The sequence below is a fragment of the Ambystoma mexicanum genome, chromosome 6q (genome assembly GCF_040938575.1).
Source record: "Ambystoma mexicanum isolate Mex_15411 chromosome 6q, UKY_AmexF1_1, whole genome shotgun sequence".
Classification (NCBI taxonomy): Eukaryota; Metazoa; Chordata; class Amphibia; order Caudata; family Ambystomatidae; genus Ambystoma; species Ambystoma mexicanum.
In genome coordinates this window covers 1,563,196,120-1,563,222,690 of record NC_090937.1, presented here as the reverse complement: position 1 = coordinate 1,563,222,690, position 26,571 = coordinate 1,563,196,120, and the positions used below count along the sequence as shown (strand labels likewise).

Here is a 26,571-nt window from a genome sequence, read left to right as displayed (position 1 = left end):
GTCTCCCCAACTGTTCCCACCCAGTTAAGTCACTCGCTATTTCGCTGGCCTTTGTTTTCTTGTAGTTATTTTGGGAGGGTGTGTGTGGGGCGGGGGCTAGGTAACAAAATGCCACCGTCCACCCCACCACTGTTTCCTGCCCTTTGTGCCGGGCACCCCCCTGATTTTTGATCACCGCCTCCCCGGCCCACTGGGTCTTAACAGAGCCTTTGTTTTTTCCATCAATAGCAGGGCGAGGGAGGCAGGAAATTACGTGGGCAGTTTGAAAATGCCCCCCTTCCCCCCTACCCACCTCTCACCGGCTGGTTTCAGCACAGGAGCACTCACGTGGCGGAGTGATCGAGAGGCTGCCTCCTCCCTGCACACTGGTGTAAGGGGGAGGGGCAGGGCAAGTGAGGAGAGTGGGTGGAGTTAAGGCCACCACTACCACCACAGCCTCCACCGTCATGTACCCCTCCCCACCCCCCTACACACACACACACACAAATATTGCAAGCTGTATTGATCCCTGCTCGGGCAATCAGCCCTGGGTAGCAGAGCCTGGCAGTGGAGATGCTGCTGCTGAGGGCACCGGGCACTGCCAAGGGCTGCGTCTTGGCCGGGGAGGAGCTGTTCAGGGCGCATCCGCTGGACGCCCAACTTTGAAGGAGAGCCGGGAGTGCGGGCAGAGTTGGACGTCTTTGGATTCTCGAGGCCGCTGAAGGAGCACTTGGAGAGGGAACTAGAGAGGGGGCGTCTGGAGCCCCCCCCCCCGTGTGGAAAGAAGACCTCATGCCTGCGGACTATCCAGAGGGTCTCTGAGGAGCGCATCAGCCTCTCGCAGCCGCACCATGGCCAGCTCTGCGGGGGTGTCCGCCCTGCGCTGTTTCCTTGAGGGGCAGCTCCGGTGACCGACCCCTGCTGGGCAGGGTTGGTGTTGGGGGCGCAGGGGAGGGGGGTTGGGGTTCGTTCCTGATGTTTGAGCAGCAGAGTATGGGCGATGGGGTGTCCGATGAGGGCATGAGCCCCCTGTGTGGCGCAGGGGGCGGTGGCCCGTGCACGGAGCAGGGGGCCACCACCACCACCCGGGCGGAGCTGGAGTGCGCCCTGCGCGGTCACCACGGACTGAAGGACTTGCCCGGGAACTCCACGGAGGGAGGAGGAGGAGGAGGACGGCAGCACCAGGACATGGAGGAGGAGAGCCCGGCCGGGGGGGACACGGACTACTGCCGCCGGATTCTGGTTAGAGGTAAGGCTCGTGGGCTTGGGGGGCGTCACAGCCTTCCTGGGGTTATATAAGCAGCCTACAAAGCTCCAGTAGGCAGAGCAGACTTCCCGGCCTCCTCGCCGCTGGGTGGGCACTGGATAAGGCCGTCCTCTGCCCGTGGGCACTGCAGCCTGACAGCCACCCTGGAAGCCGCCGGAAGAGAAGGGGGGACGGGTCCCGATGGGTGCTGTCTGAGCGCACCCCCTGACCGGACCAGCTATGACTTCCTGTGGTTATAGAAGCAGATTGCGCAGCTGCACTGCCGCCGCACGCGTCTCACCCTATACTGTGCAGCAGTAAAGAAATGCATAGGCGGCGCTCCTATGGGCTTCTATGTCCTCCACTTTGCTTCCCAGTGTATGTGGGCGCTGCTCGGTGCCGCCCCGGATCTGCTGTATTCTCGTGCGAGGGGGCTATATAAACAGGATGTGGAAGGACTTTCTAAGAGGACATAACCCCCCACCCCCAATAAAGGGAATGGGGATGAGGTCTGGTCTACACCATGGGCGGGGAATGGTACTGGCAGAGTCAGGCAAAGAGTGATGTAGGCTTCCCACGCGGGAGAGCCCCCCCATGGCACCCTTGCTGCCTTCCAGAACCGACCTCTGTGCGGGAGCACCCCCGGCACGGCAGGACAGCCCACCCACCCCCGCACCCCGCTCTGATGCTTTCTCGTGCAGGTTGTGTACAGGGGGGGGTGTCTTTCTGGGACCCCTTAACTAATGCCAGCACCCAGAATAAACGGTGTGAACTCCCTGCGCTCATCTGAGCGGCGGGGGTGGGGGCGGTATATGGCAAGGATCCCCCCGGCTGCCTCCCCAGCTCCCTGTGCGCAGGCGCCTTCTTTCTTTGTTTTATAGCCGCTGTTTCTTTTCCGTTGCTGGCGCCTTGTGTGTAGAGCGGGGCTGTGGCAATAACAACATCCCACGCCCCCCCTCTCATAACACTGATGGCTTTAGTATAGTCCGGCGGGGCTGAGCCCCGAGGCTGAGCGTCGCCGGTTTAACTCGTCACGGACACATCGTGGCCCGCCTCCAGCCAGGGTGCGGACCTCCAGGGGTACGCGGAGCAGGTCGGGGCTCCGGTGAGCCCTCGTCTGCGGGGGCGGAGGTGACGGGGTTTGGTTATGTTAGCTGCCAGGTGTGGTCTGGCTGTCAGTGGGCTCCACGGCGGCGTGCTGGCAGCCAGTGCCCCCTCGGTACAGAAGCAGCCCAGGGCTCACCACGAGGCACGAGCCCCAACGTGCAGTTTACATGCAAGTGTGCTCTGCTAAAACTGTATACCCTCCCATTTGCATGGATGCTTGTATGCATGTACCCGCCATTCACACATTGACCTATTGTATATCCATCCATTCATACATCCATCCATCATATAATCTATCCATCCAATCCATTCATTCATTCATTCATACATCCATCCATATAATCCATCCATTCCATGCATCCATATATTCTGTCCGTCCATCCATCCATCCAATCCATGTATTCATACATTCACCCATCCATCCATATATTCCATCCATCTGTCCGCCCATCCATCCGCCCATACATCCATCCATATAATCCATCCATTCCATGCATCCATATATTCTGTCCGTCCATCCATCCATCCATCCATCCATCCATCCAATCCATGTATTCATACATTCACCCATCCATCCATATATTCCATCCATCTGTCCGCCCATCCATCCATCCATCCGTCCATCCACCCATCCATCCAATCCAGCCATTCATACATACATCCACCCATCCATTCATCAAACCATGCATCCATACATCCATACACCCATCCAGACATACATACATACATATATGCATTCCATCCATCCATTTATTCCATCCATTTATTCCATCCCTATAATCCACTGATCTATCCGTCCGTCCGTCCATCCACCCATCCATCCAATCCATCAATTCATACATCAGTCCATCCATCCATACATCGAAACATGCATCCATCCATACATACATCCATATATTCATTCCACCCATCCATAACATCCACCCATCCATAAATATATTCCACCGATCCGATCCGTCCACCCATCCCATTTATCCAGCCATCCATCCATCCAGTCAGCCAGCCAGCCATCATCCACCTACCCATCCACTCATCCTCCATCCATCCACCCATCCTTCATCCAACCACCCATTCAGCTATCCATCCACCCACTCATCCATCCATCTACCCAGCCATCATACACTCATCCATCCAGCCAGCCATCCATCCTCCCATCTATCCATCCAGCCATCCATCCACCCACTCATCCATCCACTCATCCATCTATATATCCAGCCACCCATCCATCCATCCATCTTTAAATCCACTCATCCATCCATCTAGCCATCCAGTCAGCCAGCCAGCCAGCCATCCATCCATCGTGTTACGTGACAAAAACATGGAATGTTGTTGCTCTATTAGTTTAAAATGCTTGCACCCAGCTGACCTGAAAGGCCCCTAAATTTGTCATGAAAAGCCCCAGATGATTTTCGCGCGTGGGCGGATTGTGTAATGTATTTGTCAAGCTACCACATTTGCTCGCCCCTGTAATTGCAATGATTCCAGAGCCATGAAATGCTCCCCCCACATCCAGGAAATGGATGCGCCTTAACTGGGTTCGCGGACTTTAGAGACGGCGGGAGACGGCTTTGCTACACACAACGAAGCGTTTCGGCTGCACACAGGCCGTTTTAGACTCAATACATGGGCCAATCTAATTAGGCAAAAGGGTAACTAATAAAACAGAGGAACAAGAATTATGTTTCTGAGGCCATTTGCAAAAAGAACGCAAAACCTCGTGAAAAAAATACAGCGACGTGCGCGAAGTGCGCAAATACATTTTTGTGATTAAATCACCCACAGTATCCAGTCTCCTCTTAACTCAGGAGCTACATCGGCGAGTGCGAGCTCACACCTACAACTATTCTACATAATCACCTCGGGGGCAGTTGCAAGAGTGTGCTGCCTCTGTCCGTGTGAATGAATAAAAGAGCCCGCTCCAGAAAATGGATGTGTGACGCTTTCTGCAGATATGGGCGCATCACAGCCGAGTGAGTGTTTGTCACGGTGGCCTGGAGTCTTCTTCCGTTTAATTCACAAAGGTCTTCAGCTCTATTTGAATTGCCGAATTCCTTGCATATGTTTGTACTTTAATGTAGTTATCATTGAGATGGGCACAGTCAATATCGGCGTGTTCATAGTTCGCGTTCTATATACACTGGCGCTTGACACTTTAACAACACTTTAAAGTCAATCGAACCACGAACATCAAAAACATTTTAGCCAATAATTCTACCCACCGAGGGCCGCCGAAACGAGGCTCGTTTGACAACACTGCTCTCGCAATATCGTCGCCTCGAGTCCGCAAACAGGACAAACACGGAAAAGGCCAATGCGCACTTTTCACGCTATAAAGGAAACGTCTATGGCTTTCTTTGCCCCTTATTGCTGGTATGTTTTTTTAAAATCAGGAATGTAGTCTTTGGAATGTGTCTATTTCATAATATTATTACGTTTCTTCTCACTTTTGATGTTTTTCTAATTTGTATATGTCTTTCTCTTATGCCATTATGTCTGTTGTCATCTTGAATATTATGACTGCTTTCTTGTTATGCTTTGTAATAAAGTTACTGGATTCCATTCATTAATATAACATTTTTACTCATGAATTTAATAACGTCTCCGCGCCCTTAGACCTGACCCGAATTTCCGCAAAGCTTGCGAAGGTCCGCTACCCTTTGCCCCTTCCTTTTACTCTGGGAGTGCTGCAAAGTGACCTTGGTCGCAGTCGGCGCTATGTAATTCAGTAAAAAAATTAAAAAAATAAAGACACGAATCAATACATTGTTGTTAGATTTATTTGTGTACTAGTTCCACCCTATATTTTAATATTATTTATATATTTATGCTTCTTGCCATACCATCTTCGTGTGTTTCTACTAACACGATCCTTCTTGTTATTAATGTTATGACGTTTCTTTTTAGTATCTTTACTATTTTTCTACTTCATATTAGGGTTTTTTTCTATGAATGACTAGAACCTGCCCTTTTTGCATCTAACACATGTTCACATAGATCTGACTTTCTTCTCATTACAATTCTTCCTCTGCCGTCTTTATTGTTATCATTATTCCCAATCACCACACATTCTCCCGGCATCCTCTGCGCCTCTTTCCTTATAAATCAGGACAACCGGCGCCATGAACAAGGCTGTTTGAGGCCAGGCCTAGAGTACAGACCCGTTTTCTAGCTACTTAGAATTGCTGGTTTGAACGGAAGCCACTTTCCGTCCCAAAGTACCACTTCCGGAATCGCTTTTTTTCTTGCCTGATGTTTTTAAATGCATCCGAAACCGGGTGAGAAAAAATAAGGTCACCTCGAGGTCAGCCCGTCTGCCCCGGGCCTTGATTGACGTGCACAGAGCAGAGGAGCGAAGCGTGTGTCACAGGCAGAGCCTTCCCCACACAACGCCTTCCAGAGCCGCAGTACCGGCTCACTGAAGCCACGGGCACGGCCGCGATTGTCGGGGGCACCCACAGACTTCATGCAAAAGGCCACATTTTTTAAATCGTGTAAAACTGGTGATTAATCTGGCTGCAGGCAGTGCCAGGTTTTGTGAGTGGGGGAACCTAGTTGCTGGGAGTAATAGCACAGGGCCGCAGTTCAACAAATCAGGCCCTGTGCCGCATTCCTTCAATCCTTAAACCACTTAACCTTTTTCTTATTTACTTTTTTTCTAGTGTATTGGTTAGCTAAACAGAACATTTTACACCACAATTTAAAATGTATATATACAAAGATTTAAAATTTCTGCCATTATACAATCTACATACAATGTCACCTAACTAAAAAACATAACATATAAATAGAATCGAATAAACCGCTTGATCTGTCGCACGTTTACTGCATGTGATAAGGTAAATCACCACACCACCTCATATACCATATCGTCCCCAATGTGCCACATTCTTTCCTGTGCCAATGCCATGCACCGCGTGGGCCACATTACTCCATGTGCCACATTACCTTATGTGCCCAAAGCAGGACCCCTCTTGCTATTGCACAATATAACCCACACATACAAAAAGGGTTGATTAGGTAAAGCATTGTGGCTTTTGTGTAGGAATGAGGTAAGCCAGGCACTGCCATACAGGCAAATATAAAATCCTGGCAAACGGTCTGAGTACTGGGGCATATTTTTGGCAGTGCCTGGAAGACACATACAATGCCATACAGGAGCCAAAACGGCTGGCGTTTCCAATGCTTGTTTTGAAGAAGAATTTAGTACAAGGAAGACATGCCAGGGCACACATATTGATTTTAAACTAAGTGGCTGAAGGCACACTTGGTTGGGACTTTTTAAAATACATTAGGTTCTGATTTACGACTGCAATTCAGCTATTACTTTTCTCTGGGGTGTTGCTAGGTCTGGAAAAGATCCGGGGCTAGGCTAATGTCGGGACTGTCGGGACTCGGGGCTAGCTAGTCTTTTGGTTGTAACCCCTGAGCTTCTATCCGGGGCTACAACCAACCCCCTCAGCCCACCCCTAGCTGTCTGCTTGGAATAAGCAATGGCATCCCATTAGCAGGAGAGCTCTAGTTCAAAGCGATTCTAGGAAGACGTGTTTTATGTGGGAGTGGCCAAGGCCATAGGCATTCTCATGGCCATGGGATGTCAATGGGCAGAAAAGGCCAAACAACACCTGAAGGCTGTGTCCTTGCTTACACCCCATTTCCCTCCTATCTGTATCTGCCCTCTAATAGCAAACACAAAAAAAAGTAGACAGACTGACAGACATGCATGAGTGGTGTGATCGAATAGCTACGTTGCCAGGTTTGGAAGCAACAGCCTTGCGTTCCACTCCCAGCATCATCACTGGAGCTAAATTGTGTGATCTTCGGCAAATCGTTTATCTCCTTGTACATCTTCTTTATCTGCGAAGCCGGGGAGGACTTGAAACAATCTGAACATCTTTATTTTGGGCCATATTAAAACCTTGCACATTATTTCTGCTTATAATCATTTGCAGAAATGACTGGGCAGCCACTGGTCTTTTTCCAAATGATATATTTCCTTTGTCACTATGCACGCAACAGAACCTATGTTCAGACTATGGACTAACCTAAAACCAGCTAGGTGCAGTAGCAGACTGCAGAGTTGCCCCACAAGGACATGCCCGCGGCAGATAAGTAATGTATAAGTATCCTGATAACATAACATAACATAACATAACATAACATAACATAACATAACATAACATAGCATAACATAGCATAACATAGCATAACATAACATAACATAACGTAACGTTGCATCAGCCTGTAGTTTCGAAGTGCAGGCATGCTGCTCTCTGTGCCTGCTGTATTATAGAGGCCTCCTTACACAGTAACCCGTGCCCCTAGAACCATTAATTCACCCCTACCTATATTTGGGAGCTTCTACCACTGCATGGGCGCAGGATTTAAGGTCTGACACACCAGTGGGGCAGACGCAGTGTTTTCAGCCTCACCGTAGGGATGTTGTGTTAAAAGGCTTCTGTACTACACTAATCACCACCGTAATGACATGCAGGAGAAAGCAGGGATCTTTTGGATTCACACCCAGAGATGGTTGTCCTAAAGCACAATTACTATAGACAATGATTTGGGAATTAGGACTTTACACAATTACTTTTTTAACCCAGATGAATCCCCTGTTCATTCGCTTCTACAAATGCATCTCATGAGTCTGGAGCCTTCCTCTACCAGCTCCATACCCTGGGTCTAGAGCCTGCCTCTCCCAGCTACCCAGTCACCGAAGTCTAGAGCCTGCCTCTCCCAGCTACCCAGTCACCGAAGTCTAGAGCCTGCCTCTCCCAGCTACCCAGTCACCGAAGTCTAGAGCCAGCCTCTCCCAGCTACCCAGTCACCGAAGTCTAGAGCCTGTCTCTCCCAGCTACCCAGTCACCTAAGTCTAGAGCCTGCCTCTCCCAGCTACCCAGTCACCGAAGTCTAGAGCCAGCCTCTCCCAGCTACCCAGTCACCGAAGTCTAGAGCCTGCCTCTCCCAGCTACCCAGTCACCGAAGTCTAGAGCCTGCCTCTCCCAGCTACCCAGTCACCGAAGTCTAGAGCCAGCCTCTCCCAGCTACCCAGTCACCGAAGTCTAGAGCCTGCCTCTCCCAGCTACCCAGTCACCGAAGTCTAGAGCTTTACACTATCAGGTACAACATCTCAATCTCATGAGTCTAGGGCCTTCCTCTACTAGCTGCTCAATCACATGAGGTTAGAACCTGCCTGACAGTACCATCTCATAATTCGAGAGCCTGCCTCTACCGACTGCTCAATCTCATGAGTCTAGAACTTGCCTGTCATCTGCATCTCCTGAGTATGGAGCCTTCCTCTACCAGCTACCCATTCTCATGAGTCTATCGCTTGCTTCTATCAGTTACTCAGTTGCATGAGTCTAAAGCCTGACACTATCAGATACCACATCTCGCGAGTCTAGAGCCTGCCTCTGTCAGCTAGCACATCTCCTGAATCCGAGACCTTCCCTCTAATAGCTACCAAGTCACATGATTCTAGAGCCTGCCTCTACCAGCTGCCCAAATTCATGAGTCTAGAACCTGCCTCTGTGCGCTAGTACACCCACTGAAGCAAGAGCCTGCCCCTACCATCTACGAAATCTCATGAGTCTAGAGTTGGCCTCTGTCAGCTATCCATTCTCATGAGTTGAGTGCCTGATTCTATCAGCTAGCCATTCTCATGAGTTCAGAGCCTGTGACATCCAGCAACCCAATCTCTTAAGTCTAGAGCCTGGCACTTTCACCTGCCACATCTCCTGAAACCAGAGCCTGCCTCTGTCAACTTCTATATCTCCATAGTCTACAGCCTGCCTCTGGCCGCTACACATTCTCACGAGTCTAGTGCCTAATTCTATCAGCTATTCAATCTCCATAGTCTAGAGCCTGTCACTATCAGCAGCTACCACATTTGCCTGAATTAAGAGCCTGCCTCTGTCAGCTAGCACATCACCTGAATTAAGAGCCTATCTCTACCAACTATCTATTCTTATGAGTCTAGCACCTGCCTCTATCAGCTACTCCTTTCCATAAGTCTAGCACCCGATTCTCCCAGCTTTCAATCACCTCATTCTAGTGCCTGCCTCTGTCAGCTTCCATTCTCACCAGTCTATAGCTTGCCACATTTAGCTACCCAGTCTGCTATTTCTAGAGTCTGCCATTATCAGCTACCACATCTCATGAGTCTAGAGCCTGCCTCTATCATTTACCCATTCTCCTGAGTCAAGAGACGGCCTCTGTTAGCTGCCACATTGCCTGGATCAAGGGTACACCTCTATCCGCTACGCATTCTCAAGTGCCTAGAGGCTACCACTTTCAGCAAACACATTGCCTGAGTCTAGAGCCTGACTATCAGCTAGCACATGTCCTGAATCAAGATCTTGCCTCTACCAGCTACCCACCCTCGTGAGTCTAACACCTGATTCTATTAGCTACCCAATCACCAGAGTCTGAAGCCTGACTCTGTCCGCAACCCATTCTCCTGAGTCTAGAACCTAATTTTCGCAGCTACATAATTTCCTGTATCAAGAGCCTGCCTCTGTCTACTAACATATCTCCTGAATCAAGTGCCTGCCCCTACCATCTATCAAATCACTTGAGTCTAGAGCCTGACTCAGTCAGCTAGCAAATCTCCTGAATCAAGACCGTGCCTATAGCAGCTACCCATTCTTCTGAGTCTAGAGCGTGACACCATCAGCTACCCATTCTCTCGTGTTGAGTGCCCAATTCTATCAGTTACCCATTCTCATGAGTCTAGAGCCTTCCACATTCAGCTACATTGTTATGAATCTAGAGCCTGCTTCTACCAGCTGCCACATTTCATGAGTCTAGTGCCCGATTCTATCAGCTATCTGATCACCTGAGTCTAGAGCCTGCCTATGTCAGCTACCCATTCTCGCAAGTCTAGAGCCGGCCGCATTTAGCTACCCAATCTCCGAAGTCTAGAGACTGCCACTATCAGCTACCACATCCTCAGAGTCTAGAGCCTGCGTCTGTCAGCTAGCACATCTTCTGAATCAATATGTTGTCTCTACCAGCTACCCTTTCTTCTGAATCTAGAGACTTCCTTTATCAGCTACCCATTCTCCCGAGTCTAGAGCCTGCTTTTGTTAGCTAACACATTCCCTGGATCAAGAGTCAGCCTCTATTAGCTACCCATTCTCATGAGTCTAGAGGCTGCCACATTTAGTTACCCAACATCCTAAGTCTAGAGCTTACTTCTACCAGCTACCCATCCTCATGAATCTAGCACCTGATTCTATCAGCTACCCAATCTCTTGATCCTGTCACTTTCAGCTACTACATCTCCTGGGTCTACAGCCGGTCTCTTTCAGCTACCTATTCTCCCAAGTCTAGCTCCTGATTCTAGCAATTAATCCATCTATCCATTCCATCCATCCATCCATCCATCCATCCATCCATCCATCCATCCATCCATCCATCCATCCATCCATCCATCCATCCATCCATCCATCCATCCATCCATCCCATCTATATTGACCCATTGATATGTGTGCATTCCTCTATCATCTACCCATTCTCCAGAGTCTAGTGCCTGCCTTTGTCAGCTACCACCATTGCCTGGATGAAAAGTCAGCCTCTATCAACTACCCATTCTCATGTGTCTAGAGACTGTCACATTCAGCTACCCAATATGCCAAGTCTAGAGTCTGCCACTTTCAGCCGCCACATCTCCTGTGTCTAAGGCCTGCCTCTGTCAGCCAGCAGATCTCCCGAATAAAGGCATTGCTTATACCAGCTTCCATTTTCACGAGTCTATAGCCCAATACATTCAGCTACCCAATCTCCTAAATCTAGAGGCTGTCACTTTCAGCTACCCCATCTCCTGAAGTAAGAGCTTGCCTCTACCAGCTACCACATCTCCTGTGTCCATATCCTGCCACTGTGAACTACTATATCACCCAAGTCCACAACCTGCCTCTGTCAGCTACATATTCTCAAAAGTCTAGTGCCTGATTCCATCAGCTGTTCAATTTCCTTAGTCTAGAGCCTGTGACTATCAGATTCCACATCACCTAAGATACTGCCTCTACCAGTTATCCATTCTCATGAGTCAAGCATTTAATTCTATCAGCTACCACATTACCTGAGTCTAGAGCCTGCCTCTATCAGCTATCAATTCTCATGAGTCTAGAGCCTGCCTCTATCAGTTAGCACATCTCCTGAATCAAGATCTTGCTCCTACCAGCTACCCATTCCCCTGATTCTAGAGTCTGTCCCTAGCAGCTACACAATCCCCCGAGTCTAGAGCCTGACTCTGTCAGTTACCCAATCTCCTGAATCTAGAGCCTGACTCTATCAACAGTCACATCCCCTGAGTCTAGAGCAGGCCTCTATAAACTGCCACATCTCCTGGATCTAGAGCTTGCCTCTATCATCTATCATACTATTCCACATCAACTACCCTCTTCTGCGTCTATTGAGGTTAAAGTCTACCCGTACCAGCTAATGCATCCTGCTAGTCTAAACTCACACTAAATCCTCTACGGCATCTCTTTGGTGCCTAGCCTATGTGTACCTTAGGGCACTCCCTATCTCTTACAGCCTGGCAGTTGCAATGGTGGCACTTCCAAACCGAGAGTCTTTCTATTCTTAGAAGTCCCCTTTCCATGTCATTGTTCATGTCAACTACCACAACTTGCAAATCTTCTACTTTCCTAATTTACCTCCTCTAAGAAGGAACATCTACTGTTCAATAGTTCTGTACCAGAGCCCAGAAGCAGCAACTAACCCTGCGCCTTAGCTACTCATCTCTTACTCTAGTTACTTCATCTCCCAAGATCCAGGAGAACCCACCATTGTATTGAATTGGGGTTCAATATTTGGAGTCTGACCTCAGAAGCCTGCATCTCAGGAATTTTCGTCACACCGGTCTCAGCTCTATCTACTCACTCGATCGCACCTCTTTTGAATTGTTTGCATCTCTTTTAAGCCCATCTTCCTCATTCATGACCCCCTGTCATGGTGCTGCCACGAGCAGATCTATGCAGTGAATCGTGTCCAGCCAGGGGTGTTGCTAGGTCTGGAAAAGATCCGGGGCTAGGCTAATGTTGGGGCTGTCGGGACTCAGGTCCTTTTGGTTGTAGCACCCAAGCTTCTATCTAGGGCTATATCCCCCTCCGTCCCCTCACCCCCAGCAACTCCTCTGTGTACAGCCAATGCATTTCTATCATAGTATCTAGGCTAATGTGCCTTTTGAGCCCAACTGCTGCCCCCCAGGACTGCGTATGCGAGTAGTTCATCAGCTACTGCTTCTCCTGCAGCTCTGCCCACTCCCCAGCTCCAGATCAGAGGTCGATGTGGGCAGGAACGAAAGGGTACTGGCATTCCTTATTTTTCGTGGCAATCCGCCATCGTTCCCTGACTTTATGTGACCCGAAGTACCGTTCCAGGACTGCAGGGAAGGTCACCTTTGTTTTCTTTGCTTCTCTTCGCCTGGGGATTCGAACCTGGCCCCTGCTAGTATCAATCCAGAGAATTATAAAACGGTGCTATCTCGCAAGTGCTTGAATGCTTTTGTTCATTAGTATGGACTGCTTGGGACGTAATGCCTATTGGTAGCCACCACAAAGCTCCCCTCAGCACTCATCCGTGTGCGTCTTCTGCAATTACGCATAGATTGCTGCAGACACAGCTGTCGGTGTAAGTAATGGGCAGGGGGTGTGTGACTGTAGTTCTGTGCATGTCCCTTAAGAGGTGCAAATGGTGAGAGAGTGGAAGGGGGAGTCTGCATAACTGCTGTGTGGGCTGCCTGCTGTGGGGGACAATGACTGAAAGTAATAGTTGTTATTTAAACGCATTTTCTTTCTTTGTGTTTTCGTCAGTCTTGATTGTACTGTTGTAAAACACAGCGTTGTGGGGTGGAGGAAAGGCAGGACCCAGGTATAGTGTTTGCATTGAGGGAGAGGGTTGCTGAGGAGCCGGGTGGAGGGGGCAAGGAGGTGAGGAAGGGGGTGGGGCCGGGTGAACATAGTTTCGCTATTTCATTTTTACATCTGGACCCCTGCTCCAGGTATTGCTTCCCCTCTGCTTCTGCTGCATCTCTACCCACTCAAATGCTGCATATTCTCCAGCTCATTCCCACACCCATTACAGCTGCTGCTTCACCAGCACCCCTCTCCACTGACCACTTCGGATACTGCTTCTCCAGCACCTCTACCTCACTCTGTAGAGCTTCTGCTGCTCCTCTACCCTTCCCCGACTTCAGATACTGCTTCTCCAGCACCTCTACCTCACTCTCCAGAGCTTCTGCTGCACCTCTACCCTTCCCCTGACTTCAGATACTGCTTCTCCAGCACCTCTACCTCACTCTCCAGAGCTTCTGCTGCACCTCTACTCTTCCCCTGACTTCAGTTACTGCTTCTTTAGCACCTCTACCTCACTCTGTAGAGCTTCTGCTCCTACCGCACCTCTACCCTTCCTTCGACTTCAGACACTGGTTCTCCAGCACCTCTACCTCACTCTCCAGAGCTTCTGCTGCACCTCTACCCTTCCTCTGACTTCGGATACTGCTTCTTCAGCACCTCTACCTCACTCTGTAGAGCTTCTGCTCCTACTGCACCTATACCCTTCCTTCAACTTCAGATACTGCTTCTCCAGCACCTCTACCTCACTCTCCAGAGCTTCTGCTGCACCTCTACCCTTCCTCTGACTTCGGATACTGCTTCTTCAGCACCTCTACCTCACTCTGTAGAGCTTCTGCTCCTACCGCACCTCTACCCTTCCTCCGACTTCAGATACTGCTTCTCCAGCACCTCTACCACACTCTGTAGAGTTTCTGCCTCTACTGCACATCGACACTTCCTCTGACTTCGGATATTACTTCTCCAGCACATCTACCTAACTCTGTAGAGTTTCTGCAGCACCACTACCCTTCTTCTGACTTCAGATACTACGCTTCTCCAGCACCTCTACCTCACTCTGTAGAGCTTCTGCTCCTACTGCACCTCTACCTTTCCTCTGACTTCGGATACTGCTTCTCCGGCACCTCTACCTCACTCTGTAGAGCTTCTGCCGCACCTCCACCCTTCCTCTGACTTAAGATACTGCTTCTCCAGCACCTCACTCTGTAGAGTTTCTGCAGCACCACTACCCTTCTTCTGACTTCAGATACTACGCTTCTCCAGCACCTCTACCTCACTCTGTAGAGCTTCTGCTCCTACTGCACCTCTACCTTTCCTCTGACTTCGGATACTGCTTCTCCGGCACCTCTACCTCACTCTGTAGAGCTTCTGCCGCACCTCCACCCTTCCTCTGACTTCAGATACTGCTTCTCCAGCACCTCTACCTCACTCTGTAGAGTCTCTGCCTCTACTGCACATCGACACTTCCTCTGACTTCAGATACTGCTTCTCCTGCACCTCTACCTCACTCTGTAGAGCTTCTGCTCCTACTGCACCTCTACCCTTCCTCTGACTTCGGATACTGCTTCTCCGGCACCTCTACCTCACTCTGTAGAGCTTCTGCCGCACCTCCACCCTTCCTCTGACTTCAGATACTGCTTCTCCAGCACCTCTACCTCACTCTGCAGAGCTTCTGCCTCTACTGCACATGGACACTTCCTCTGACTTCAGATACTGCTTCTCCTGCACCTCTACCTCACTCTGCAGAGCTTCTGCCTCTACTGCATATCGACCCTTCCTCTGACTTCAGATACTGCGTCTCATTCTCCTCTACCTCACCCGTTACAGATTCTGCTTCTCCTGCACTTCTACTTCACCAGACCTGCTGTTTCTTCTCCACTACTTGCCCACCCACCGCAGGTACTGTTTAAACTGCACCTCTATCCCATCCATTACAGCGGCTAATGGACTTCTAGTCACACACACACCCACTACACATGCTGCTCATTCTCCAACTCTCTCCGGCCCACTCCAGCCAGATACTGGTTCAGCTGCTTTTCACGCCTTGAAACACTTGTGTATAGGCGCGTTATAAATGCCATATCATATCACATCATATCATATCATGCCATGCACACCTACCTACCCATTATAGCTGTTGCTGGACTTTGAGCCTACCTATATAGCTACTGTTCCTCCTTTACCTCTATCCCACTAACTCCAGCTACTGCTTTGCCTGGACCTCTGTACTGCTTGCTTTGCCTTGTTGTCCTTGTCCTACTTAGTCCAGCTATTGCATCTTGTGGGGTGGAACTTCAGATACTAAAGCAACTACATTTCATGCACCTCTTCTCCATTCCCTCCCGCTACTGCATCTCGATGGCCTCATCCCACACACCCCACTTAGAGTATTGCATCTCTTGCTGGTCTACCCCACATATTCCACATTCTGCATCTCCTGGAAATATATCCCACCTATTCCAATTTTGCCATTTCTTGCATCTCAAGCTCACTCCAGCTCTCCAATGATTTGGACTTTTGTACCACTCACTCGAACTCTCTCATCTCTTGAACCTTTGTCCCACTCACTCGAGTTCTTCCATCTTTTGAACATTTTTCCCACTCACTCAAACTCTCTCATCTCTTGAACTTGTGTCCCACTCCTTCAAGTTCTTCCATCTCTTGGATCTCTGTCCCACCAACCTGAACTCTTCCATCTCTTGGACTGCTGTCCTACCCACTCAAGCTCTCTCCGTTCTTGACGAGGTATGCCACCCCTGCAGCTAAATTATACCTCTTGGGAATATGCCACCCACCTATTGCATCTTTGCCTATCAGTTTTACCAATTACATATTTTCCATCCATTGGACTTATAACCTACCTATTCCAGTTCCACCACCTCTCGCATCTCAAACGAACCCACTCCTCCATCCCTTGCACTTGTATGCCACCCACTCAAGCTTTTCCATCTCTTGTAATTATACCTCACTCACTTGAACTCACTCAACACTTGGTGCTCTGACCCACCCACTCAGCCACTTTCATCTCCTGGAGCTCTGTCCCACCCATGCCAGTTTCTTACCTCTTGAGATTATGTTTCTAACCTATTGCCCTCCACCATCTCTTAGATTTGTGCCGACTAATCCAGCATAGTCATCTTTTTGAGTTCCATCCCACCCACTCCGCTCCTCTGTCTCTTGTACTTATAAAACACTGTTGCTTTTGTTAACCCCCTATCCACCCCCTCCAAACCCCTTCATCTCTTAAATCTACATCCCATGCACCCCCTCTCCTTCATCTCTCAGAATATATGCTACATACTCTAGCTCCTAGAGCTATAGACCACCTCTGATACATTAAAGCTCTACCCCACCTACTAAAGCTCCATCTCTTGCAGCTATAGCCCACCTCTTAAGACACTGGAACTGTATCACACCTACTCCATCTCCTAAACGTCAAGCAGGTCGATCCCAGTTCCTCCATCCCGATAGCTTCATTACAGCTGCTCCACCTTTGAATGCCATTTGTATCCTATTCCACAGTCCTTAAACTCATAGACCAATGTGATGTACTGAAGCCCCTCTTTCCTTTAGACCCCACATTCTACATATTCTAGCATGTCCATGTTTAGGACCACTGTCTACATGTTCAAGCTACTCAATCTCTTGGACCAATTTTCCATCCACTTCACCGCTTAGGCCCCATAATTCCTATGTCAGCTCCTGCATGTAACATTTTATCCATCTCCTCAAATAATTCCTTTTCTGGATACCCGATTCCCATGATCGCTTTTGTTGAGGTCCAATGGATCCATTTGGATCTAGAAAGGTCATTAAGCACATACCATTGTTTAACTCTTGGCAGTACATTGTAGAGGGGCTTAATTTTCCACTGGCCCCCTTGAGTGGCTATCCTGTGCCGTCTGGAGCACGCAGCGCCTCGGTTGGGTCTGTAGCCCATGTAGTCAGAGTAGACGGGAGTAACTGTTCGGCCTGTCCATTCCGCTACCGTCACATATCATCCAATTTTGTTCTCGCTGATGCTGTTCTGTCGGATTATGTCAATTCCTATCTCGCAGTTCTGATTCCATCGTACCATACCACAATCAACATGTGCTTCCTGAACCTTGTAATAATTCCCAGTGCCCGTTAATTGTACAACTATTTTGATATGAAAAGTAAATAAATAACAAGAATAGACTCTGGACGTGCAACGATAACCGCAACCTCCTGTTGAGATTGGCTTTTCATTTGACAAGATGGTGAAAAATTGAAAATTGGCACCCACGTGAAATGTTTCTGTTCCTGTTAAGCTGTGGTGTGTAACCCTGAGCATTGTCGCCTCTTATGCCTTCATTTGTGAATCAGTGAAAGCAGGGCAAGTTTCTCGTGCGTGGTCTCTCTTCTCCTAGATGTCCATTTCTGAGCTTTGCCCAATGGCACCTCCTGTTAATACTGGCTACCATGACCAGACCGGACAACGCATAGCAACACAGGTTCGAATCTCGATCTCGTGCTTAGAAATTGGTCTCCAGTATTAAACGCGTTATAAAAGAACAATTATAAATTACGGTAACCATTCATGTCTTATCGAACAAGGAAGGAAGGAATAGTGGGGCCTACTAGAGAGATCCTACAGGCTCTCCCTTTCATCCCACCACCCCACCAACCAAGGGCTAGTGCTAATGAACTGATATTTAGTTTACGCAGAGGGGTCAAATATTGTATACTCCCCTCGCACAGTCAAACGCCCCTCCCGCCAACCACATATTTGATAGCAAAGACTCACCTTCTTGGCGATCTTACATTAATGTCTGTATTTTACAATCTTAACTCCCTCCACCCCACATTTTATATTTGTCCACAGTGGAGGTAGTGGTTAAATACGTTTACATCATGACTGCATCTAATGATATATGTACCTAAGTATATTTGTATACTCACAGATACAGCTTTAACTATATATATGTATGTGAGAAATCTTCCCAGGCTTCACTGCTTCTCGTTTCATTGCTTGATATATATATTAAGCAATGCAAGTAGAATGTCATTAAGTCCGCCATTCCCTTCACCCACAAACTCGCTCTGGAGCCGAAAAGGAATACAACCGTCAATCACTGAACAAAAATTCCACAAACTTGGAAACAGCACAGAGTGAAACCGACCACAGTCGGTCTTTCGAATTGTATCGATTTTTTTTGTTTAGAGATATTTGCTCTACATAGGCCGGAAAATCTATATTGTATTGTTTATTAAAAATACACTTTTTGGAAGTCATTTAATCAGCACCAATCTTGCCCAAAAGAATGTCTTGTTAACCACCACATTTTTGGAATGATTGGTGTAGATTTGGCCTCTCCAAAAGTACTTTTCCTGTGGGGGTCGCAAATTTGATCTCACTAATATATGGATGGATGGACCGATGGGTGGGTGGACCAATGGAGGGACCAGGATTGATGAACCAAAATGGATGGACCAATGGATGGATGGATGGATGGTTTGATGGATGGATGGACCAGGATGGATGGAGCAAAGGATAGATGGATGGATTGATGGATGGATGGATCAGGATGGATGGACCCGGATGGATGGACCAGGATGGATGGATGGATGGATGGATGGGGCTAAGGATGGATGGATGGTTTGATGGATGGATGGACCAACATGGATGGACCAATGGATGGACGGATGGATGGATGGAGCAAAGGATGGATGGATGGTTTGATGGATGGACCAGGATGGATGAACCAATGGATGGATGGATGGATGGAGCAAAGGATAGATGGATGGATTGATGGATGGATGGATCAGGATGGATGGACCAATGGATTGATGGATCAGGATGGATGGACCAATGGATAGATGCTTGGATTGATGGATAGATGGATGGACCAATGGATGGATAATTAAACAGGAAGAAGACATTATGGAATCAGATGTCTGTCCTAAGTGATCGTCAATTTCGGTCCAATGGCTTACTTGTCCTAGAAATGGTATCCTCAGAGGTCAGAGGTCCTCACAGATCAGCACACTCTCTACATGGCCACTCATTGCTTCCTTATAGGTTGAAAGGCATGTTCCCTCACTTCATGTGTGCAACCACTGCAATTAAGAGGCCACTTCCTGTTATTCTTTGAAAGATAGTATATAGAATTTTGTTTTTGATTGCGAACATGTGCTATACAACTATTGTGCTGTAATTGTGAGTAAGATAGCTCAGTGAGTACTTACTCACTCTGTTGGGCCAGCAGAACATAGACATGGCACACCCAGGCTTTAATGTTTTGGTGGTTGATAAATTGGTTACCATTAACTCAGTTACGACTAACACCTGCTATTACGGAGCCTGAATCGCAATATCTAATTTTTTGAAAAGCTGAGTTACCTATGGATATTGCGAAAATTCCGCTCTCCATCGAGAGCTGTTACGTATCTCACGACATACGATGCACTTTTATGAGGCTCTTATTTGACCAACAGCAGTAGCAGAAGTAATAGGCTAGGGTGGCACACACTATCAGCCACGCGCCAATATCCTTATCTCAAGGGATTGTGCCACCATCTGATGTTAAGCTTTGGTGCCTCTTTGAGGTTTTGAGTGCCTTATAAATAGATAGATAACTAATAACATACATAAGAGAGGTCTATGAGATTTGGTCGATTTTAGCTGGTCGGATCCTATTTTGCGGAATTTTTTAAACCCTATTTTTTTTACCGCAAAATGTGGGGGGAGACCTCCCTCACCTACCCCTTTGCCCTCATCTTTTTATATACCTAACCACGACCCACTATCTACCTTTTTTGCTGTTAAAAAAGGTTTAGAAAATGCAGCTAAATTGAATTGGACCAGTTTGGTAGTCGAACAAAGGGGGGATTGCTGTTTCAGAGCAATGTTATGTAAAGCCTTAAACATATTTAACAGAGTTGTCCACGATCTACCTTCTCCGAGACACGCTTGATTTTGGGAGGTCATTTTGCCAAAAAGTCGTGATTGCAACAGCGCTGTGACAGTGGGCGCAATGTGCGCAGATGCGTTAAGTCTTCAAGCCCTGTGGCCGACCCCGTAGAGAGGGCAGCGAGAACTCAGGAGGGGCACCGGCTCTTTAGAAGGAGAGGACAGTGACTGCTTTTAATAGAAAATATAGGAATTTCTGGCGTTTGTCGGGAATGCCAAAAATAGTTTTTTTACTAAGGGTGAGGGGAGGGCGCGGCGTAAACAGTTTGCATCTAGTGATTGAATTCATGACCTTCTGACCTGAATTCTAATCTTAGCTTCAACATTGCTAAACAGTGTGGTAGATTGGGGGAAAAAAATCACTTTATCTCACTGAGCCCCAATTTGTAACTAAGTCTAATTTAAATATTTCTAACACATGCTGGGACGACATGATACACTGGATTGGGTGATGCAAATTAAGTTACATTTCTATGTAAAAATGGGCGTCTGTAGTGCTAAATTGCATGGGGGTGGTGGCAAATTGCCCAAGAAGACACACACCACTCACCACATTTCCTTGCCCAACCCTTTTCCAGGTGACGTAGATACCGCTGTATGATGCAAATTAGGATTGCAGTGCTAAATTGCATTAGCGTTACTGCAGTTCATTGACAAAGGTGTTTTTCAATGGGTGCCTCCCATTGAAAAGGGCTTTGGGGCTGATTCACAGAGCGTTTTCCAATGGGGGTTTGCCTTTATAAAACGCGTATGTGTATTAATTAGGCCCTTTGAGAATTACATTGATGCTAATTTGCAAAAGACAATAAAGTTGGCGGCAAGTCTTGGAAGCAAGACCACCAGAGCAACAGAGGTTCGAATCCCGGATACGCGCTTTCTGTTTCAGAGTTTCCAGCTTCCTTAAACGGTCTCTGTGGAGGGGCTAGGCCCTTGAGCTTTCTAATACCAAAGTGAAAATATTGTGTGGGGTGGCCTGCACCGTTTTCCAATCAGTACAAGTGCTTGCAACCCCCTAGGAGTGTTTGTGCGTGGGGTGTGGAGGAGGGGCTCCCAGTGTAACATCTATTTTTCTTGAGCAGTTCGTAGGGTTATGCGCTCTCCTCCCAGGCCTACCTTTGCTTTCTTAGCAGCGCGTTTTCCACTATTATTTCCGACTGTTTGCAGCCCCTCACATGACGTCTTTGAGATGTTTAACTCTGTTGGCAGACAGTGGAGTCTCCAAACAGGACAATGAGGTCCAACTAACATAAAATCACAAAATGGCGCCAGGTACCAGTGAGTGTGGAAATTACATGACCTCCTAATGAAGCGATTGGAGAGAATGACGCATGTGGTGTGCTCTAAAGATCAGACATTACTGTTTATCACTAATAATTCTTATGCCGCTTTTGATGTTCATTATTCATAATTATTCATGTCTTTTTTTTAAATATAAAACTAATATTTTCTTTTCGATTTCTTTAACCCTCATACGGATGACAACAACCCGTATTCTGCTACCTTCTTCTTAACAAATACATTCAACTTTTTGCTATAACTGTTACATGATTGTTATAATACATGTATATACTTTTTTCTTTTAATTATCACTAATAATTCACGTTATTATTCTTGTCAATCATTATAGCTTGCTCCTATTATTAAATTTGTTTTTTATCTTTCGAGTTATATTTAAAAGAAGTAGTATCAGTTATTCTTTTTATTATCTTTATTTGCTTGTCGTCAGTATTGCTGTTATTTTTGTTATTATTCAATTGTATTATTACATATTATTGTAACTAGTGATGACAGTGAATGTTCTTTTTATAATAATTTTAACTGTGCTTAGGTCCAGTTTGTTTTGCAGACGCGCTATAGCAGAATAAGTACTCAAGCACTCACTCGTGCATTCATTCAGGGACCCAGACACTCACTGGCTGAAACACTCACCGAATCACGTATTCATTCACTCATGCAATCACTGACACACTCACTCACTCACTCACTCACTCACTCACTCACTCACTCACTCACTCACTCACTCATCTATGCATTCACTTAGGTCCCGATTCATGGAAAAGTGCGCAGAGATCCCGCAAAGGCAGCGCGCCTAATATGCCTCTGCTCGAGCCTGCGTGCAGAAGTTATTATGCACGCTCTGCATTTTCACAGAATTGTTAGCGCAAAGTGACCGTATACGCAAGTCGCGGCCCGAACGCTCCGAGATGACACCACGTAAAGCAAAAAGAGCCAGATACAGCTAGCTTTGCGTGCTACTGGAGTGCAAACAAATGCACCCTTGAAAAAGTGCGTGGGGTTCCACGCTGCAGGTCTGCATCTCGAGTGCCCTGCGCAGGGCCCCCTGTAACTATTCCCAGCACCCCTTCAACATGCATAACATGTATCGTACAAGTTAACACTTCCTGGTAAATATGCGTGCGAACCCCTGTAAACCATCTCTGCCCCCCGCTACACTGCGTACAGGCACCCATAACTTATATCGGATCCCGACTGCGTGCACACACCCCTAAACACAACATGCAATCTTAACTATGCGCAGTGATTCCTATGCGCAAGTGTCTGTATGCCTTCCTTCGGGTGGCGGTTACATCGAGTGCTTTGGGTGGTAATTTTCTCAACGTGAGGTTGCATGGTCAGATCCATGAATATGATTTTACATGCACAGTTGTGGGTGTGCAATCAGCTCACGCGAACTATCCCTCGGAATGCCCACATTTTCTCTTGTTCTTCCCCATTTTGCAAGCTCCACCGCCTGCTCCGGTCTATGTGCAGGCCACGTCAGTGCTCTGCAAGGTGAAACGCGCAAAGGCACTGCCGAGCCTTCGCAAAGTCCTCACAGAGTACGAAAAAGTCCTGCGCAGTCGATTCCATGAATCAACAAATGGGATTTTTCACGTGGTTTGGTATGCAATGTCTCTATTTACCGTGCAGAGAATTCCATGAAGCGGGCTCTTAAACTCTCTCTTGATAACTTGTGCATTAGTGTAAGCACGCCCTCACGCAATAACATCTAACGCACATATCGCTGATTCACACACAGAGCTCCATGGAATACCCAGATGTGATGGTCAAATGCTGCCCCATGGTGGCGTTTTCACTTCCTTAAGTTGTGAATACTTGCAAGTTAGCCCTGGGCTGGCATTGCTTCTCAGCCGTCTTTAAAAGCTGCGCTCCGCGTACGGGATGAAATGCTCTTGAGTAACTTTGCTGAAAATGTTGGGGGGGACATGACATCTGAAGAAAAGTTTCCCCAGCCAAATGAATGGGGACAAAATGGTATGCCATGAAAGTTGGGGGGACAAACACCCCTGTCCCCCCTAAAATTACGCCCGTGATTCGAGGTGCATTTCATTTGTAAAATGAAAAGGTGGCTGAGATGGTTGAGGTCACACTAGCTGAGCATTTTCGTGAATCCCAGTGGTGCACAGGTCTCGAAAGAGAGAGAGAGAGAGAGAGAGAGAGAGAGAGAGAGATCGCCACACATTGCCTCGTCTGCCATCCACTGTGCCTCGTCTGCCATCCACGTGCCTCGCCTGCTTTTCACTGTGTCTCACCTGCCCTCCTCGTACCTAGCTTGCCATCCACTGTGGCTCGACGGCCATCCCTTAACTGCCATTCACTGTGCCTAGCCTGCCACCCTCCATCCCTCGGATGCCATCCATCGTGCCATGCCTGCCCTCCACCATACCAAGCTTGCCATCTGTTGTGGCTTGCCTGGCAATCACCATGTCCCGCCTGTCACCCACGTGCATCGCCTGCCACGCCATGGCCCCAACTGGCATCCACAGAGCTTTGCTTGCCCACACTGTACCTAGATTGCCATCTGCTGTGCCTTGCCTGCTACCCCAGTGCCTCATCTGCCATCCACTGTGCCTCACCTGCCAGTCACTGTGGCTCACCTGCCCTCCATTGTACCTAGCTTGCCACACACAATGATGAACCTGTCAGTGGCGTGTCGCGAGAGTGGCCTGGGGTGCACGTGCTACCTCTGGTATCTGATTGGCCACCCCAGGTGCCACCCCATTATCCTAAACTCTGATAATTATGTGCGTGTGTGCTCGTACTTCCTGACACCCTTGAATAAGTCAGGGACCCACTTGGGCCAGACCAGTGAAAAGAGTCTGGACACACCACTGGCCACTTGCCCTCTACCGTACCTAGCTTGCCATACGCTGTGCATTACATGCCGTCCCTGTGCCTTGCCTGCCATCACCTGTGCTAACTGCCATCGGCTGTGCCTAGACTGCCTCCCTGCATGCCTTGGATGCCACCCACCATGCTTGCCATCTGCTGTGACTTGCCTGCCATCTGCTGTGGCTTGACTGCCATTCACCTTACCTAGATTGCCATCCACTTTGGCTACTGGATCACCCACCATGTATTGACTGTATCCACCATGCCTCACCTGCCAGCCCCGGGGCCTCGACTGCCATCCACCATGCCACGTTAACCCACACCGTGCCTCCATTGCCATCCACTGTGGCTCACCTGCCAGCCACCATGCCTCACCTGCTGTCTACCTTACCCAACTTGCCACCCACTGTGGACAGCCTGCCATCCACCATGCCTCGCCTGCCCTCCTCTTTACCTAGCTTGCCACCTACTGTGGCTAGTGTCATGTCTTTCACTGTGGCTCGCCTCCCATCCACTATGCCTTGCCTGCTATCCACTGTGCCTAGCATGCCAACCATCATGCGTACCCTGTCATCCCCCATAGCTCGCCTGCCCTCCACTGTACCTAGCTTGCCACCCACTGTGCCTTGTCTGCAATTCACAATGCCTCACCTGCCATCCACCGTGCCCCGTCTGCTATCCACCGTACCTAGCTTGCCAACTGCTGTGGTTCACTTGCCATCCACCTTGCCTTGTCCGCCACTCCCGAGCCTCGCCTACCATCCACTGTGCCTCACCTGCAATCCACTGTACCTAGCTTGTCATCCTCTGTGGCTCACCTGCCATCCACCATGCCTTGTGTGCCATCCTCATGCCTTAAATGCCATCTGCTGTGCCTAGCCTTCCACCCCATACCTCAGCTGCTATCCACTGAACCTCTCCTGCCCTCCACCTTACCTAGATTGCCATCAGCTGTGGTCAGCCTTCCATGCACCATGCCTCACCTGCCCTACACCTTACCTAGCTTGCCATCTACTGTGGCCAGCCTTCTATCCACTGTTCCTTGCCTGCCCTCCACGTACCTAGCTTGCCAACCACCATGCCTAGTGTGCCACCCACGGTTTCTTGCCTGCCATTCATCTTACCTAGCTTGCCTTCCACTGATGCTCACCTGCCATTCACTGTGCTGTGGGGTTAAATACAGCTCCAAGGACAAAAGAGAACTACGTCTGAATGACTGGGGCCTAGAAATGCAGAAATACTTTCCTGTAAATTGAAAGCACGCACGTTGACTGGCAGAGAAAAGCCTGGCATTTCATTTCAACTGAGAAACAATGAAAACACTTGTTAATTTGCTAAATTAGAGAGACCATGGAAATGGTTGCATTATGGACTTTGGAACAAAGAACATTTTAAATATGAAACCACACTGCAGAAGAGAATTCAAAGGCACACTTCTGGCTGGCAGACAAAAAAATCAGCATTTCACTCACAACTGCCAAACATCAAAATGTTGTTTTCAGAGAAACAGAAATACAAACACTAAATGGGCCCTGTATTCGAGAGACTAGGCCTGGAACTACTTTGCATTACATAGGACTGATGAATATAACTGCAGCTTTGCTAACACAGAGGAAATGTCTGAGCCTGAACCATTCAAATGTACATTATAATGTGAGGTTGGACATTGATGGCTTAAGGAAATTACATTAAAAAAGGCCTCATGTTTTAGAGAAATTGTAATATTTAAAAAGTAGGAGTTTTCTGTGCATGAAGAAAAGCTGTGTTCAGCCCAAAAAGACATTCTCTCATGGGTTTCGAAGCCAAGAACTACTCACCTTTCCACTAAATTATCAGACTCCGGGAATGTCTTTGAAGCTGTGGCAGAGTCAGGAAGAGGAGTTTTATGGGGGATGATTTGACCCACAATGTGAAAATAATGACCCAGCTAATGGATATGAACTCTGAATAATTCCCCAAAATTCAAGTAAATCTGTGGCCCCTCCTCGGCTGACTCATAAGATTACATGCAACAGGATACCACCACATGATGACAGAAAGCGGAGCAATCCTTTCTGCTCTCAAAGATAAGGGAACAAATGGGTATTAGCCCTGGGAGATAGAAATGTTAAGTGCTTTTATGGGAGGATTGGGCCAACAAGGCCAGAGGCCAGGCCTATACACAGATCTTGGGAACAAAAGTTTGGCAGCTAATTGAAGGGAAATATATGCACGTTGATCATTTTCACATAGGATCATACTTTGACCATTATCTCGGGAACCATAATTCGCACATAATGGTTCACATATCATTAAAAGGCTTATGTGAA

General features: G+C 48.1%; 1 protein-coding gene across 1 annotated transcript in view; it reads left to right on the top strand.

Annotated features, from left to right (window-relative positions):
* The first annotated feature begins 313 nt into the window (after positions 1–313).
* The window catches only part of VAX2 (ventral anterior homeobox 2), a 229,873-nt gene continuing 203,615 nt past the window's right edge, over positions 314–26,571 (top strand). The window contains exon 1 of the mRNA XM_069632273.1: positions 314–1,228. Within this exon, the coding sequence (XP_069488374.1) occupies positions 955–1,228 (274 nt within the window). The 5' untranslated portion in view covers positions 314–954. The remainder of the gene's footprint in view (positions 1,229–26,571) is intronic.